Source organism: Canis aureus, chromosome 7 (genome assembly GCF_053574225.1).
Source record: "Canis aureus isolate CA01 chromosome 7, VMU_Caureus_v.1.0, whole genome shotgun sequence".
NCBI lineage: Eukaryota > Metazoa > Chordata > Mammalia > Carnivora > Canidae > Canis > Canis aureus.
The window spans coordinates 51,191,210-51,205,931 of NC_135617.1; the positions used below are offsets into that span (position 1 = coordinate 51,191,210).

General features: G+C 39.9%; 1 protein-coding gene across 4 annotated transcripts in view; it reads right to left on the reverse strand.

The window, feature by feature from the left end:
- The window catches only part of LRRC1 (leucine rich repeat containing 1), a 129,506-nt gene that overhangs the window by 12,581 nt on the left and 102,203 nt on the right, over positions 1-14,722 (reverse strand). For all 4 annotated transcript variants that reach the window (XM_077903635.1, XM_077903638.1, XM_077903637.1 and 1 more), the window contains exons 8-10: positions 13,375-13,519; positions 11,103-11,221; positions 9,484-9,567 (exon numbers count right to left, since the gene is read on the reverse strand). In XM_077903635.1, coding sequence (XP_077759761.1) covers positions 9,484-9,567; positions 11,103-11,221; positions 13,375-13,519 — 348 coding nt within the window. The remainder of the gene's footprint in view (positions 1-9,483; positions 9,568-11,102; positions 11,222-13,374; positions 13,520-14,722) is intronic.

Genomic DNA, 14,722 nt, shown 5'->3' on the forward strand with positions numbered 1-14,722 from the left:
AAAATAAATGGTACAGTCTAAAAATCTCATTCTGAAAAGCAAGTCATTTTTCACTGCTATCTAATGCAACTGTATCTTTTAAATATGTAAACTAAGCTAGCCAGGTCCAGACAAATGTTATTCGGTAATATGGTAGATTAAGAATTCTAAATTTCACAAATATGGCCAAGGATGATACACACACACCCCTGGGAAGACCTGCCCATTTATATTAAATCATGTTCCCAGTGTTCTAGTTCATTTCAAAAAACAAAAAACAGAAAAAAAAAAAAAAAAAAAAACAGAAAGAAAAAAGAAGAAGAAAAAGAGTTACCAGATAGACAATAAGTACATTAATTTCCACCATACATCTTTTCATTGCTTTTGGTCATTCACAATCTAACTTGGTAAATTCATTATTCATTTTCCTTTGACAAATGCAAAATCAACAATATTTTAGTAAAAACTGAATTCAGTAAATACATTCATCACTCTGGTAAAACTTATGCTGGTAGAAGCAAATCAATACCTACATCCACACCAAATTTGATTACTATTTATTTATTTTTAAAGTAAATGATTCAAAGGTAATTAAGTTTTGTATGAGCCTGGTCTTCAAAAAAGGACATAAGCACAAAAGACCTGAATCATTCTCTTGAACAAACTGGCTATGGTTTCTATGGTCAGGAAAGCTGAACCAAGGGGGTGGAAAAAATCACTCGATCTCAGACACAACATTCTGCAGGACTCCATACAGTACTACATTCTTCCAGTACTCACTATCCTGACCCAGAGTGACTGCAAGAAAAGGCTTATGAAGGAACCTATTGATGTCTCTCTGACACATGGAAAAATACTCCATAGCTTCCCACTTGAAGAGGGGCAGGAGACTTGTATCTTCCGATGATATCTGAATACATTTTATGCCCTTTTCTTTGTATACATGTGTTTAACATATGTATCTATATTAAAAAGCATATTTATGAAATTGCTACATAATTACCTTCATGTACAATCTTATTATATCTTCCCTTAGGAGCTAATATAAAGACTTGAGAGAATATATTTAACCCCAGTATTTAACCATAATTGATGTAAAAGAAAAATAAACATAGAAGAAAACACAAACTAACATTTGTCTAAAATGGAAAATCCAGATAGGTAGAAAGGCTTTTAGATTGTCTCTATTATTTCTTAGTATTCACATTTCCCATCCCAGCAGGTGCATTCATTTTCCTCTAAAATATAACATTTTGGTCCCACTGTGTCTTATTTCTTTTTTCTGTCCTTCTAAATCTTGTCAATTGTCCAAAATTACCTAAACATCCTCTATACCATCAAGTCTTCCTCATACCTCATACCCACTGATTCACTGCTCTCTGTGTTTCTTTCATAATTATGATTCATACAAACCTGTGACAGATTGTTTTACTGAGTTTGTACATCTAACCAGGATGCACAGCAATAACAGTAACCATCCTATCACCTACCAACTTTTCTCATTAGATATGTTTATACACTTATGTTTATTTACTTACTAGTGAAAGGCTGCTCCTTGAAGTTAATATCTGCTTCTATGTGTAGCAATGAAAACCACAATACTCTTTTTTTTTTTTTCTATTAAGAATCACTACAGTGACCTCTCTTAGGTTTTATAAATATAGGGCCCCAGTAGCATGTCCTAAAAGAGATTTGCAACAGGATCTTTGAGGGCTTGGCTTTCTTCCCTCCCTTGAGGAAAGGAATCATAGTTTTACTCAGATGCCCAGAAATATCATGGAAAGAATCAAAACTTTGAATCTTTTGAGGATTGACATGATTAGATCTTCTCTGATAAATTGAGATGATCCCAACAAAGATCTACTCATGGGAAGAAATCTCCAAGTATCTTATGGAGCGGAACTCCCTATGACCTATTCTATGTGAAGGGGTATCAGCACTGGGCTCTGGGTTCTGGGGAGGGGGGCACTGTGTGCCATGTGAAAGGTCCTCCAGGTCAGCATGTGGCTAAGGCTGGACAGCTCCTTAACCTTATCAACCTGGCCTGGCTTTGAAGACATAAGGTTTATCTGTACTCCAGTAAGGTCAAAGTAGTGATTCACATACACAACCCTCACAATGGTAAAATAAGCTACTGGAGGGTGTTTATGAGCAGAGACTGCATCATAATTGTGGACACTTTGTCGTGAAGCTACCCCCTGCTCCAGGCACCTGTACCATATCTGTTTTGGGGCCTCAAGACTATACCATGTGAACATTTTCAATTTGATCATGTACATATATTATCTATTAAAAAAATTAACCAACTAAAATGGGTGACACCATTTGCTCTATGTTGCTCTAATAGCTGTTGGAGCAACATAAGTTCTGGACAAGTAAATACCCCTTAAGTTTTAGGGGAGGGGGAAATAATGTGAACTCTCAAAGGGCTGTGTGAGCTATCCACTGTGCTTCAGTCTAATTTACTTATTTTTTCTTTTTCCTTTACCATTCTAATCTTGAATCCATTTGAGATCTCAAGAGGTAGAAAGCAATTGCATTCAAGAGTCTCCTAGGCACTCTGGGTAGTCACAGCAGGCCGAGCGACCCGCTGATCTCTATTGTCAAGGGTTTAGGAAAACAATGAAACAATGCCAACAAAGAGCGAGTGTTATTGCCCAGTGTGCTGGGGATGTCTTCATCACCCTTCAGAGGCACCCTTCAGAGGCTTGCTGTCCCAAGCAAAAAAAAGTCGCAGAAACGTCTTTCCAAATCAGCCAGGAAGGCATGGCATGAGCCTTTGGCTTTAAGGAAAGATTATTAAGCATAAAAACCATAGCTCAAAAGGCACAGTTCTTCATAGACACCAGAGAGGAAATGTGGTGTCCTGGAGTGGATGCTCTGAGATCACAGAGACCTGGGCTGGAACTGAGGCTCGGTCATGTGTTTTGTGGGTTTGAATAAGCTACTTTAACCTAAAGTAACAATCAGGATTAAATTAAACGAAACCACAAATACAATTTGTCACCTATCATAGAACCTGATAAATGTGGCTGGAAAACCAACGTGAGTTATTGTCTTCTTTTCAAGAAGTGAAAGTCCCGGGTCCAAATGACAAGTGCAGTCAACACTTGTGTGCCTGCTGTGTTGTTGGAACTGTGCTGACATTGGTGAGCTCTTCCCACAACACACCTGAACTTAAAAATCTCTCCCTGCCAATGCATCACAGTGACAAAATGACAAAATATCACTGTGCTAAATACTAGGGATAAATACACTGTGACTTTACTGCTAGTGAAGCACTGGTAATCAATTCAGTTGTATATTTTACATATAGTTCATGTAAATTTCTGCTTTCTCAGGTTCATGAGGCAGAGTTTACAGGGTCCTTTAGTGATCATCAGGATAAAATGCCTGTATCACTTAGAAATTCTGGGAAGCAGAGTCACTGTTTAAATAACTTATTACCAGTTACGTAGGAAGCTGGTATTTTTAAACTTCCTTAAACCACATAATAGCACCTTCCCAGAATACAAGGGGCTGGGCTTGGAGAGCTACAGAATGTTAGCTGAGAATCTTTGTTTCACTGGGTTGTGTCTCTTCATTCCAGATGATACCTTCCTTCCCTACTGTTTGGACCTGATTTAACCCATCTCAAGGTCACTGAGCAAATGTTAGGTCAGGTCAGCTGCACTAGGTATGAATTGCCTGCAGGTAACATTACTCTAGATGACATAAGCACATTCAGTGATCCAAAGAGAAAGCCTGTATTAGTCATCTTTGTCTACCTAGATTCCACTTTTTGAACACCTGCTCCAAGTGTGAAGCAACTTTCATTCTCCTTCAGTATCTGCCTTTTAATATTCTATGTAAGAGAATGAAACCCACATTTCGCTGTGGCAGAAAGGAAAATGTACAAGATGCAAAATCTGGTCAAAATAACAATTTGAGCTGTAATAATATGGTGCGTAATTTTAGAAACCAAAGACTTTTTGCATTTCCCATCATCATCATCTATGATATATTATTCGAATGTTCCTATTTCATAAATATTTTGGAAATTATGTGGCTTTGGGACTTCCTGAATTGTTGGGCCACTGACATTGAAATATCCATTAATTAGCTATGGCATTCTTCATCTCTAATTATAAAACAGTAAGTTACATTGACTGGAAAATAAAAACTATATATACACGTGCATAAAAGCACAATGAAAAAAGTAACTCAGACCAAATCCTACCGCAAAGGGATAATGGGTATTAACATTCTGAAGTACAATCTCTCAGTATTACTGCCATGCATTTGTGATTATACATATACACTTCAATGAAATTAGGACCAACACTATGATCTTTAGCACCTCTGCTTACATATAACATCAGGAACATCCTCCCATGTCATTGTTTCTAAAAGGACTTTTGTTGACCACATAACTATCACTTCACAAATCTCCCACATTACATGCTGCTGCTAATTGGTTCTGCCATTTCTTTCCTGTGTGATCTTGAGCAAGTTACTTCAGCTGAATCTGGGTTTCACGGTGTCTTGGAAGTTGATAACGACTTATCTACACCTCACAGAACTGTTGCTAAGATGAGACACGAATATGCAGGAAAGCACACAGTACAGTGCCTGGCACGTGTTAGCTGCCCCAATCCATGTACTTGTTAGCTGTTCCTACATACACATGAAAAATATTCTTGTGCTTGGTTTTCATGTATACCACAACCGTGTTCCTAGGATGAAGGCCTAGAAGTGGCATTGCAGAATCCAAAGAGTATGAACACTTTCAAAGGTTTCAATATTTCCATGTTCTCTTTCAGAGAAGACGTAATAATTTATACTCCCATGAATAATATGCATTTTCCCGTGCCCTCACCAACATCTGTTATCATTTTTTTTTTTGATCTTGACAATTTGATAGGTCAAAAGCTTCCTTAACATTTCTGTGAATACTGATGGAGCTAAATTTTCTTTACATCAATAGCCATTTCTATTTTTTTCTTCTCTGAATCACTTATTATTTATTGTGGTAGGTTCTTTGCTTTAATTTTTGTCTACTTTTCTCTAGTGGGAACATCTTTTTCTCAATGCCCTGGAAGGATTTCAGGTAGAGTAAGAAGAGACCTCTCTCATCTATAATTTTGTGTCACCTGGTCTCCAGGCTTCTTGAAGATAAGAAATCTAATTTTTACACAGGCAAATCTATCAACTGTTTTTTCTTTTTTTCCAACTTATTTCCTCTCTCAAGTTTAGGAATGCCTTCTCCATTTTGAAATCCAACGGCCAACTATATTTTATTTTACTACTTTTAGGCTTTATTTGATCTCTTTTATTAATAATCCATTTTAGAATATGATGGAAGTTTACACTAAATTAAATTATAATAAGACTGAAAGCTATTGACAAAACGAATTCTCTATCACCACAGACACTTTTGAAAATCACAATTATTATTTATGGGTAACTAACATTTACAGAGTGCCTGATTTAAAAAACAAAATCAAAAAGAAGCTTTGATGAATAATCTATAAATTTTATCTTATTCGACTGGATAGGTGGGATGAAGTAAAGATCACAGATGGTCATTTTGACTTAATGGAGACAAAAGACTGGCCTCTAAAGTTGAACACATGCTCAATTTCTTCCAGCCAGAATCTCTTTAGATGGTGCAGATTGTTTAAAGGTAATATTTGGCTGGGGAATATTACAAGGTTGATGCCTCTCTTTCATCACACCTACCACCACACATAAACCAACTCCCTGTCTGTCCACGCATCACACAATGCAGTCTCTTCTTAATTCTTCCCTCCACCAAAAACATGAGTTTTTTAGGGAGTCTTCTTTTCCCAGAAGCATACATACTTACACAACAGGATGAGAAATAAAAGACACAAATAGGTTGCTTGAAAAATCAGAAGCATGCCACATGTAGCAAATAAAGCAAATCTAGCCTTTCCATTAGAGAATTGTGCTGACAAACCGGAATTTAGTGAAGACAGATGAGCTGCCATGTTACGCCTTTTGGAATTTCTGAATAACTTAAAATGTAATTCACAGAAAAGCATTCTTTTGAGAGAGAATAATCTGAACAAATCTGACAAACACATAACAAAATAAGGTTCCAGGCCATGCAGTCATTTAGAAAAAAAAAAAAAAAAACTGAGTTTAGAAGAGAAATGTCCAATATTTTACAATGAAGAACACACAAAGCAGTCAGGTGATTTGAAATCTTCATGCATTTAAAAAGCAAAATGGAAGTTAGAAATGCACTGTGATCTGAACAATACTTACAAGATAACAAGTTTACCTGACTTTTCTAAATTTCCAAGCAGCTAACAATTAAGAAAACAAGAGACATTCATTGATTTGCAAATGTTTACTATGAAGTAACACCACAAAACACAAACAGAATCTATTATTGTGACCCACACAGTACAAACTTTCCCCTTCATTTGGAAGGGGGGAACAACAACAACAAATAGATACTGCCATCGACTAAGGAGATGTGCTCTAAAACTGATGATATACAATACTATCAAATTAAAGAAAGACAAAAAAATAGGAAGAACTACAAGGCACACCAAACCAATAGCAATTAATACAATTATGGATTTTTGGCATATATATTGAACTGGCCAGCATTTCAGCTTAGATATGTCATGCATGCAACTTAATTACTCAAGAGAGAGAGAGTAGTAGAGTTTTCCAAGTACAGAATCCAATCAAGGAAAAGTGCAGGATATGATCAAATGGTTTCAAGCTTGGAGGCAGAGCAAGTGCAGACACACATAGTCACTAGGCCCAGCCCCACTCCCCCAATTACACATACACACACACGTACACGCACACATGGTCACAAGGCCTATCATACCCACTGCACAGAGACTCATGGCAGAGCAGTGGTGCGCAGACCAACAGGACACACTTGGAGGTCAGGAGGCCTGAGATGGTCGGCTGCTCAGCCCCAATGGTCACCAGCAAGCACTCCACCATTTCTACTGGGTCACCAAACTGTAAACCGCAGCAGAATTAGGGACATGTGCTCGGGGCATTTTCCCACTCTGGGAGGTAATGTGTGTGAGTGAAGGCATGCTAGAAAATAGCCAGTTCCTAAAAACCTCAACATTCTCTGCTTCACCTCACAACTGAGAGAAAGGGCACAGACTTTATTCATTTACACAACTCTATCTGCCACAAAACCAGTCACAATTTCACAGAGAACAGATGGCTAACTACGATGCTTTGATGCTAGAACTATTTACACACCACGTTCACTTTCCATGTTATGAAATACTGTTCTATTAAATATACACAAACACACAGCACGTGGTAAGCATAACCCTCTGAACCCTAACGACAAGTTTCCTTCTCTTAAGATGTCAAGATGACAGACACTGAAATAATGGCAGTAGTTTTACACAAATAAAATGTCAAAGCTGTGCCTAGAATGTATTCCTTTGCCAGAGACTCAGAAAGAGGGACGGGAAGATGGGCTGAGTGGGGAAATGTACTGGGGACAGACACCCAACTTCCAAGCCCTCTCTTCAGCGCTAACCTTGAAAATGTTTCTAAAATGTATTCATTTCATAACATGTTCAAACCAGAGAGTTTGACCTCCTTTCTTTACCAACTCAAGGTCCTGACATAACTCAGGGCCACACCTGAAAAGGCTGGACTGAGTCTCTGTGGCCTGAGTGGCTATGCTTTTCTTGGCCTATGGGAGAGCAGTGAGCAGGCTGTCTGGACACATCTCTGGGGTCCATCCTACTGACCGCTAGCTTTGTGAAGCCTGCTAAGGAAGGCTTAGCTGGCCTTCAGCTGCCTCATCTGGAAAATGAGGAAATCTCCCTTACGACCTCAAAAAGTTGTCATGAGGGCTCAGTGAGTGCACAAACATGACAGTGCCGAGTACAGTATGTGGCATTGAGACAGAAACTAATAAATCTTTCCTACTTCTCTGTGCATGTGTCTATGTGTCCAGTCTGCTACCCATTCAACAAGAGTAACATCAATATTCAGGATATCAGCTGTTTTGGTTTATCACTGTGAGACCAGAACCGAAATGTTCTGATTAGCAGAATCTCTTACTTGTGTTCCCGTTTAGCAGAGGTGTACTGAAGTCTTTCTGCAGGGAACAGTTTTATTTAAGTGCCAGTGCTCAGAGTAACAGTAGGTCAGAACATGGCCATATTTATGACAAATACCCCCTCACCATGCTTCCCCTTGGGAATACTGGCAGTCTTGCCCAGGCAGAAAACTGGAACATGGAGGGTATAGCACCAAGATGAGGAAAAAGAGAGAGAAACCAGGCAAAGCTCAGACACTCTCAGAAGGGCCCTAGGAAAATAAGACCCCTCCCCACCATGTTCTGGATGGTGGGATGGTGGTTTGAAATTTATCCTAAGAGAGATGTAGGAAAGGGAAAACAGAGATAGGAGGACATTGCACCTAGCCAGAGATCATATCACATGATATCACACCTTCATGAGAAGGCTGGCAAAGGAGACAAGGGCTCAACAAGATTTGATGGAAGGAAGAAAGGCAGCTCATCTGAGTTTCAGGCTAATAGCTAACAAAAAAATCAACTACCCATCGCCCAGCCCAGTTCCAAATAGAAGGTAAGCCTTCTTTGTTAAACATCATGCTACAATATCACACATGCTTCCTTGTTTAATCTGCTCTGCGCTTCCTTTTTTGTTTTCAGCAACTCCCTCACCAGAACTGAAGTGTCTCTACATCTGCACAACTACTCCCCACAAAGCATGGTGATGGTCTCTTCTCCTGGTTAGACCATTGACAAAAAAAAAAAAAAAAAAAATCCTCCGAATCTGGCTATCAGGGACACCTGACTGGCTCAGCGGTTAAGGGTCTGCCATAGGCTCAGGGTGTGATCCTGGAGTCCCGGGATTGAGTCCCACACCCTAGATGGAGCCTACTTCTCCCTCTGTCTATGCCTCAATCTCTCTCTGTGTCTCTCATGAATAAATAAAATCTTAAAAAAAAAAAAATCTGGCTATTGCTTCCCATTCACTTTCCTTTATATGAATACCTTTGCGAAGAGTTCATTCACTACCCCCAGACACAAACACTACCCACTATCGATCTCTGCCCACTAAAAGGGTTGCGTCAAGATCCACTTTTATAATCCCAACCGCTTCAGAAATTAATTTCACATTAAACTCAGTTAGACCCAATGTTTTCCACTTCCTCTGCCAAATTCCTAAATTACCTATTCCTGTCAATAGTTCTCTGTATGTCAAGCCAGAAATATCAAACTCTTTCTCCAACTTAAAATCCTATCAATTCACCTTACAATGCTCAGTCATCTGGACCCACCTACTGTCTTTAATGTTACTGACGGTCGTTCTTTGATCTAATTCCTCCAACCATCTCTATGCTCACAAATGAAAGTACATAACACTTAAAAAGTATTGCATTAAGTCTTTTAAAACATATGACATTTTTAATCCCTTGTGTGCTATTATTTCTTTATGATTATTATTGTTTTTTTAAAACACATACCTCTTTTGGTAAAGACACTAATTTATTTCTGTCTGCATTCAAGTTGCTCAACTTCTTAAGTTTTCCAATGCTCTTAGGTAAGGTCTGTTAAAATAACATTTTAATTATTATTTTAATACATTTTTAAAAATATGACTCACAGTAAAACAGATCTTTTCAAGGATTTAAAGAATATCATCTCATCCAGGAAGAGATATAATAGTTCTTTCTGAATATCAGATAGGTCAAAGCTCACTTGGAAGATGCAGAATTAAATATTTTGCATTCTTGTTAAAACAAGAATGTTTCAATGAAATGAAATCAAAGGCACAGACCTGGAAACAGAAAAACACCCAGGAAAAAGGTAAAGGTAATATAATAATATATATATATATATATATCTTCAATATAAGTAAGAATTTGCACCTCAAGATTCACCCCTTCATTGCCTACACCTTTGAGAACCACCCTGGAAGAATGGCTTGGATGACTTGAAGCCAGAAGGCTGGGGGGTTGGAGAGGATTAGAATCCTGAGCAGGAGTGCTGTGAGGCCTGGGGACAGGAGCAAGGTAAGCAGGGCTAGGAGATGGGGTGCTCAGAGCACCCCAGGAACCAGGCGGGGCCCTGGTAGAGCGGATAGCTTCAACACCTGGCTGGAAGCCAGGGTTGAATGTTATGCTTACAATTGCTATGATTACTATCTGTAAGCCTAAAACTATAAACTAGGATCAGAAGATTTGAGCACTTCTACTACCAAAGGAGGCCGCCTGAGCTGCCTGAGGAGAGAGGTGTTGAGCTCCCACACCAGCCCTGTGTCCAACCCATTCATGCTGTCTTTTTCTGCTCTTTCCACCTCAAGAGTATTGCTTGTTCTTTTTATAAAGGAAGGAGAAAAGAGAAGAGGAAAAAGGAGTAGGGAAAGTAGGGTACGAAATACAGTGACAAAATGAAAGAGAAAGTTAAGAAAGTAAACTGAAGCAAACATAGATGTTACAAGACACAGAGGAGGAGGAGAAGATGACATGATCAGTGAAGGCCTGATGCAAGCAGAGGAAGCAGGAAGGAAGGAGCAACAGAGATCTGCTGTCACCCTGTTCACCTGCACCACCCCCAGCAGGTGGTGGATGCCAAAGCTTTGCCCTCAGGAGGATGGGGAAGCCCGGCCCAAGCATGGGACACCTGCAGCCACCTCGGTGTCCAATCTCTAGGGTGGGGGTAGATCTCAGTTCCACGCCCAACCTCGCCAAGAGCACTCATCCCCACCCCTGAGTCTCACCAAGGCTTTTCCCAGCCAAACACCATCTTCTCCCCTTCTCTATTTGCTCGAAGAACCTTGAGAGAACATTTCCTCCAGTGGTTCTTGAGGCATGGGCACAGCTGACAATGGCTCACTCCTCCCTACCCCTCACCGGAGACCCCTGTGAGGGGAGCCTGACCACCATTCTCTTCACTCATGCAAGTAAAAAGCCAATCATCCTTTTGTCATGCATTTGCTCTGAAGTCCCTTTTTTAGACGTAACATAAGAACATGTCCATGTAGTCTACCCCAATTATGAGTAAGTAGAATCTACTCTAAAATGTCTTTATGATACAGAACCCCCACCCTACATATCCATTTGAATGCGCAGCCCACACTCACCAGGAGCTGGTTTTCTGTAAGAACTAACTCAGTGAGGCTTTCACAGTCCCCAACTGCTTCAGGCAACTGTGTGAGTCTGTTCTGATCCACCTTCAAGATCGACAGTTTCTTTAGTTTTCCTGTAAAAAGCATTATTTCAACTCATTAGTTACAACTGTCTTCCTAATCATCACTCTTTATCTCTCATCTGGCTGTTCTTTTTTGTGTTAAATAGTTATTCTTTTTTTTGCCCCTTCATCCAGCTTTTCACATGATGAAACCGCATATTTCTCATTTAGATCACTAGAGGTGGAGAGTTAATTTTATCAGAACATCAAAAACAGTCAGCAATTAGAAACAAATCATTTTAAAAGTCACTACATAAAAAAAATCGTTATCAAAGCCAGAAACTTTATAGGAAAACAAACAGCTAGCTCTTGACAGATCTCTAAGAACAGGAAATGTTTCATGTACAAAGGAGAGAGACTTTCATCTTACTCCAAGAATCATCCCCAGTAAAAACAAAAAATAAAGTGTGGTTTATTCTATCACCTAGGAATGAAAGTGGCTTAGTGAAGGCTCCTGCAACGAAGTGGTTCTAGATACGCAAAATAAAATGAAACCTCTGAAATGCCACATTAGGAACTGAGTGTATTTCATTCAAGACAGGAAGAACGGACTTTCTGGTGATGCCCGCAGGCCACGAAAAAGAGGAATGGAGTGACCGCAGCTTCCTCAAGGTCCCCACTGAGTGAAGGAAATCCTAAATCTTTTAGATTTTCACTTTCAACTATAATTCAAGGGAATGAACCTACAAAGCAGATATCCTTTATTATCTACTGAGAGAGGCTGGCATGGTGACACCTTGTCCCCAGTTAAATCAGAAAGAAGTCTCCATCTTAGAGGAGATGTAAAGCTGAAGGAAAGGAAATACTGAAAAAATTAACTTGCCTTGTGTGTTGCCACGGAGTGGGGCAGGAAAATGAAGCTCTTTATTTAGTATAATCAATAACCTACTAAAATGGTCGCCAGAGGGTTTCCACCTGTCCTCACTGGCAGGAGAGGCATTAGCCTTTTCCACAGGGCACACGCTGGGAACTGAGGGGTCTCCTTAGCAGTATTACTGGCAAGTGGTCTTGCCACCTCTCCTTGGATACTTCCAGTGACAGGGAGCTTATCCCTTCACTTAACAGCCCAGACTAATTTGTAACCAATACTTCATTTATCATCTTCCACTGCAGCTGTCTGAACTGGAAGATGCAGTAACAAATTGGCTTCTCTTCTACAGGATGGCCTCTCAAACCCTTGAAGTCAGCCATCCCATGCCTCCTATTTCTGATGGTAAGCAACAAAACATCCCCGGCTCCTACAGCTGTTTTCAGATGGCATGTATCATTCTCACTGAACATCTCTACCTGGAGTAAAAATCCCCACCAATTTTTTAACCAGTCTGAATCAAAAGGCAACCTCTGTGTTCTTTCCCAGTGGCCAGGATCAGTTACTGCTTTCATCTTGACCAAATACCAGAAAGGAAGTAGTCCTGTCACACAGCTTCTCCTACTACTGAAAATCTTTCAGAAACCTCCTTTGATATTTTGAATAAATGTTAAAGGTCAAAGACAGCAATCCTATGTTAACGCCATGGTTAAACATAGTTTTTTTTTGTTTTGTTTTGTTTTGTTTTTAAACAATCTCTAAGCGGCTTTGCTATGGTGGAGCTCCCAGTCCATGTCTGTTTATATACCTTCCCTGCATTTATTTTTCTCACACAGGACGGAATGCCTTTATGGTAAAGGAAATGTCTGGAGTAATTTATTTTAAAGGAAATGGCACAGAATAGTTAAAGAAAAAGATTATTCTTAGCCTACAAGAAACCGTTGAATTCAAACACACCATTCCCCTCTACACGATGTGGTAAGATTAGTCACTTTCTCATAAACTATTTAGGAGACTCACTTAGAAATTTCTTAGAGACTGCTCCCATGCCTAAACACATCTATTGTTTGGACTACTCCTTACTGAAATCACTGAGACAAGATGCAGATGAGAAAGAGGAGTCAGCACTTAGAAGTAATCATACCTACAACTGCTACCAAACCAGGGTGACAGAAACACCTGCCTATTTAAATGCACTGAATGTTCTTTGCATTCTTTCTTTAATAAATACATGACATGGAGACTAAAGGAGCTACATCCCCAGCATCTGAGAGTAGTGACCAAAAGACCACAGTGAGCTCCAAATGCTCAAGACAATAGCAAGCATCTTCAGTAAGTAGTTACTTTCCATACTTACCGATGCCATCCGGAATCATTTCTAGTAAGTTCTGGGAAATGACTAAATCTGTTAATGAAGTCAGGCCACTGATTTCTTCAGGAAGTCTTTCCAACCTGTTTTCAGAGACATCTAAGCACAGCAGGTTCTTCAGATTTCCTATTTCCTACATCAGTGATACAGAAAGAGACTCATGCTTAAACCTGCCACAGTATAGAGAAATTTCTACAATGATTTTTCACACTCAAATCCCGAAGTTGCTCTGAGGATGTTTCTTTAGCGTTTATCTACATGCGAAGGCTGGAGTAAATTTCCAGACCCCTTTCCAATGCAAACGGGAAGCTGTAAAAATCACAGACACGGAGCCGGGAGGGATGCCAAGCCCTCCAACTTCAGGCAGGCAAGGAATCATTCTCACTGAACAGATGAAGAGACTGGCACCAGGAGAGAACAAATGACTTCACAGTGACATAATTAAAAAAAAGGGGGGGGGGAAGGGGGGGAGTCTAGAATCCAGTTCTTCAAGTTTGTAATCAATCACTTCCATAAGCAGCTTACACTCCAGGGTGACCCTGAGATTTTCTGTTAAGAAACCATCTACTTTACATCTCCCATGACCGGCAGTACTTGTTATAACCAACACCAATGCAACTGTACCCCAGCAACTTTGAAGCATCGGAACCCACTGACCCCTTTGGCCTCAACAGAAGAGAGAAGCATACTGCTTTCAAAGGAAACAGACTATCCCAGGAGCAGGGTAAGTACCTCAGCGAGTCTAACATTCTTTTTTTTTTAATATTTTATTTATTTATTCATGATATACAGAGAGAGAAGAGAGAGAGAGAGAGGCAGAGACACAGGAGGAGGGAGAAGCAGGCTCCAGGCAGGGAGCCTGACGTGAGACTCGATCCCGGGTCTCCAGGATCACGCCGTGGGCGGAAGGTGGCGCTAAACCGCTGAGCCACCAAGGCTGCCCATATTCTATTCAAGAGGTATCTCACCTTCACTCACAAAATGCATAGTTTCTCTCCTATACCTGCCTCCCCGTATCCATTCCCACTGCTACTATGTTTAATTCCTCCTGTCATTACACTCCTCTACCTGGACTGTGAACTCTAATCCTCACACTCATTGCCCAAGTCTGCTACAAACTCTTGTTTCCACATTTCCATCCTGGAAACAAGCTAGCTATAGGTATGTGACTAAAAACATTAAAATATCTAGTGGTTCCATGATATCTACATAAGGATGAATTCTTCAATCTATACCTACTTTGGTCTCATCTATTCCTTCCAGCTTCTCTCTTACCTAATACACATCCTATGAACCTGCCTGTGATTCCTGTCTGTAGGAAACCAGACTGCTTTTC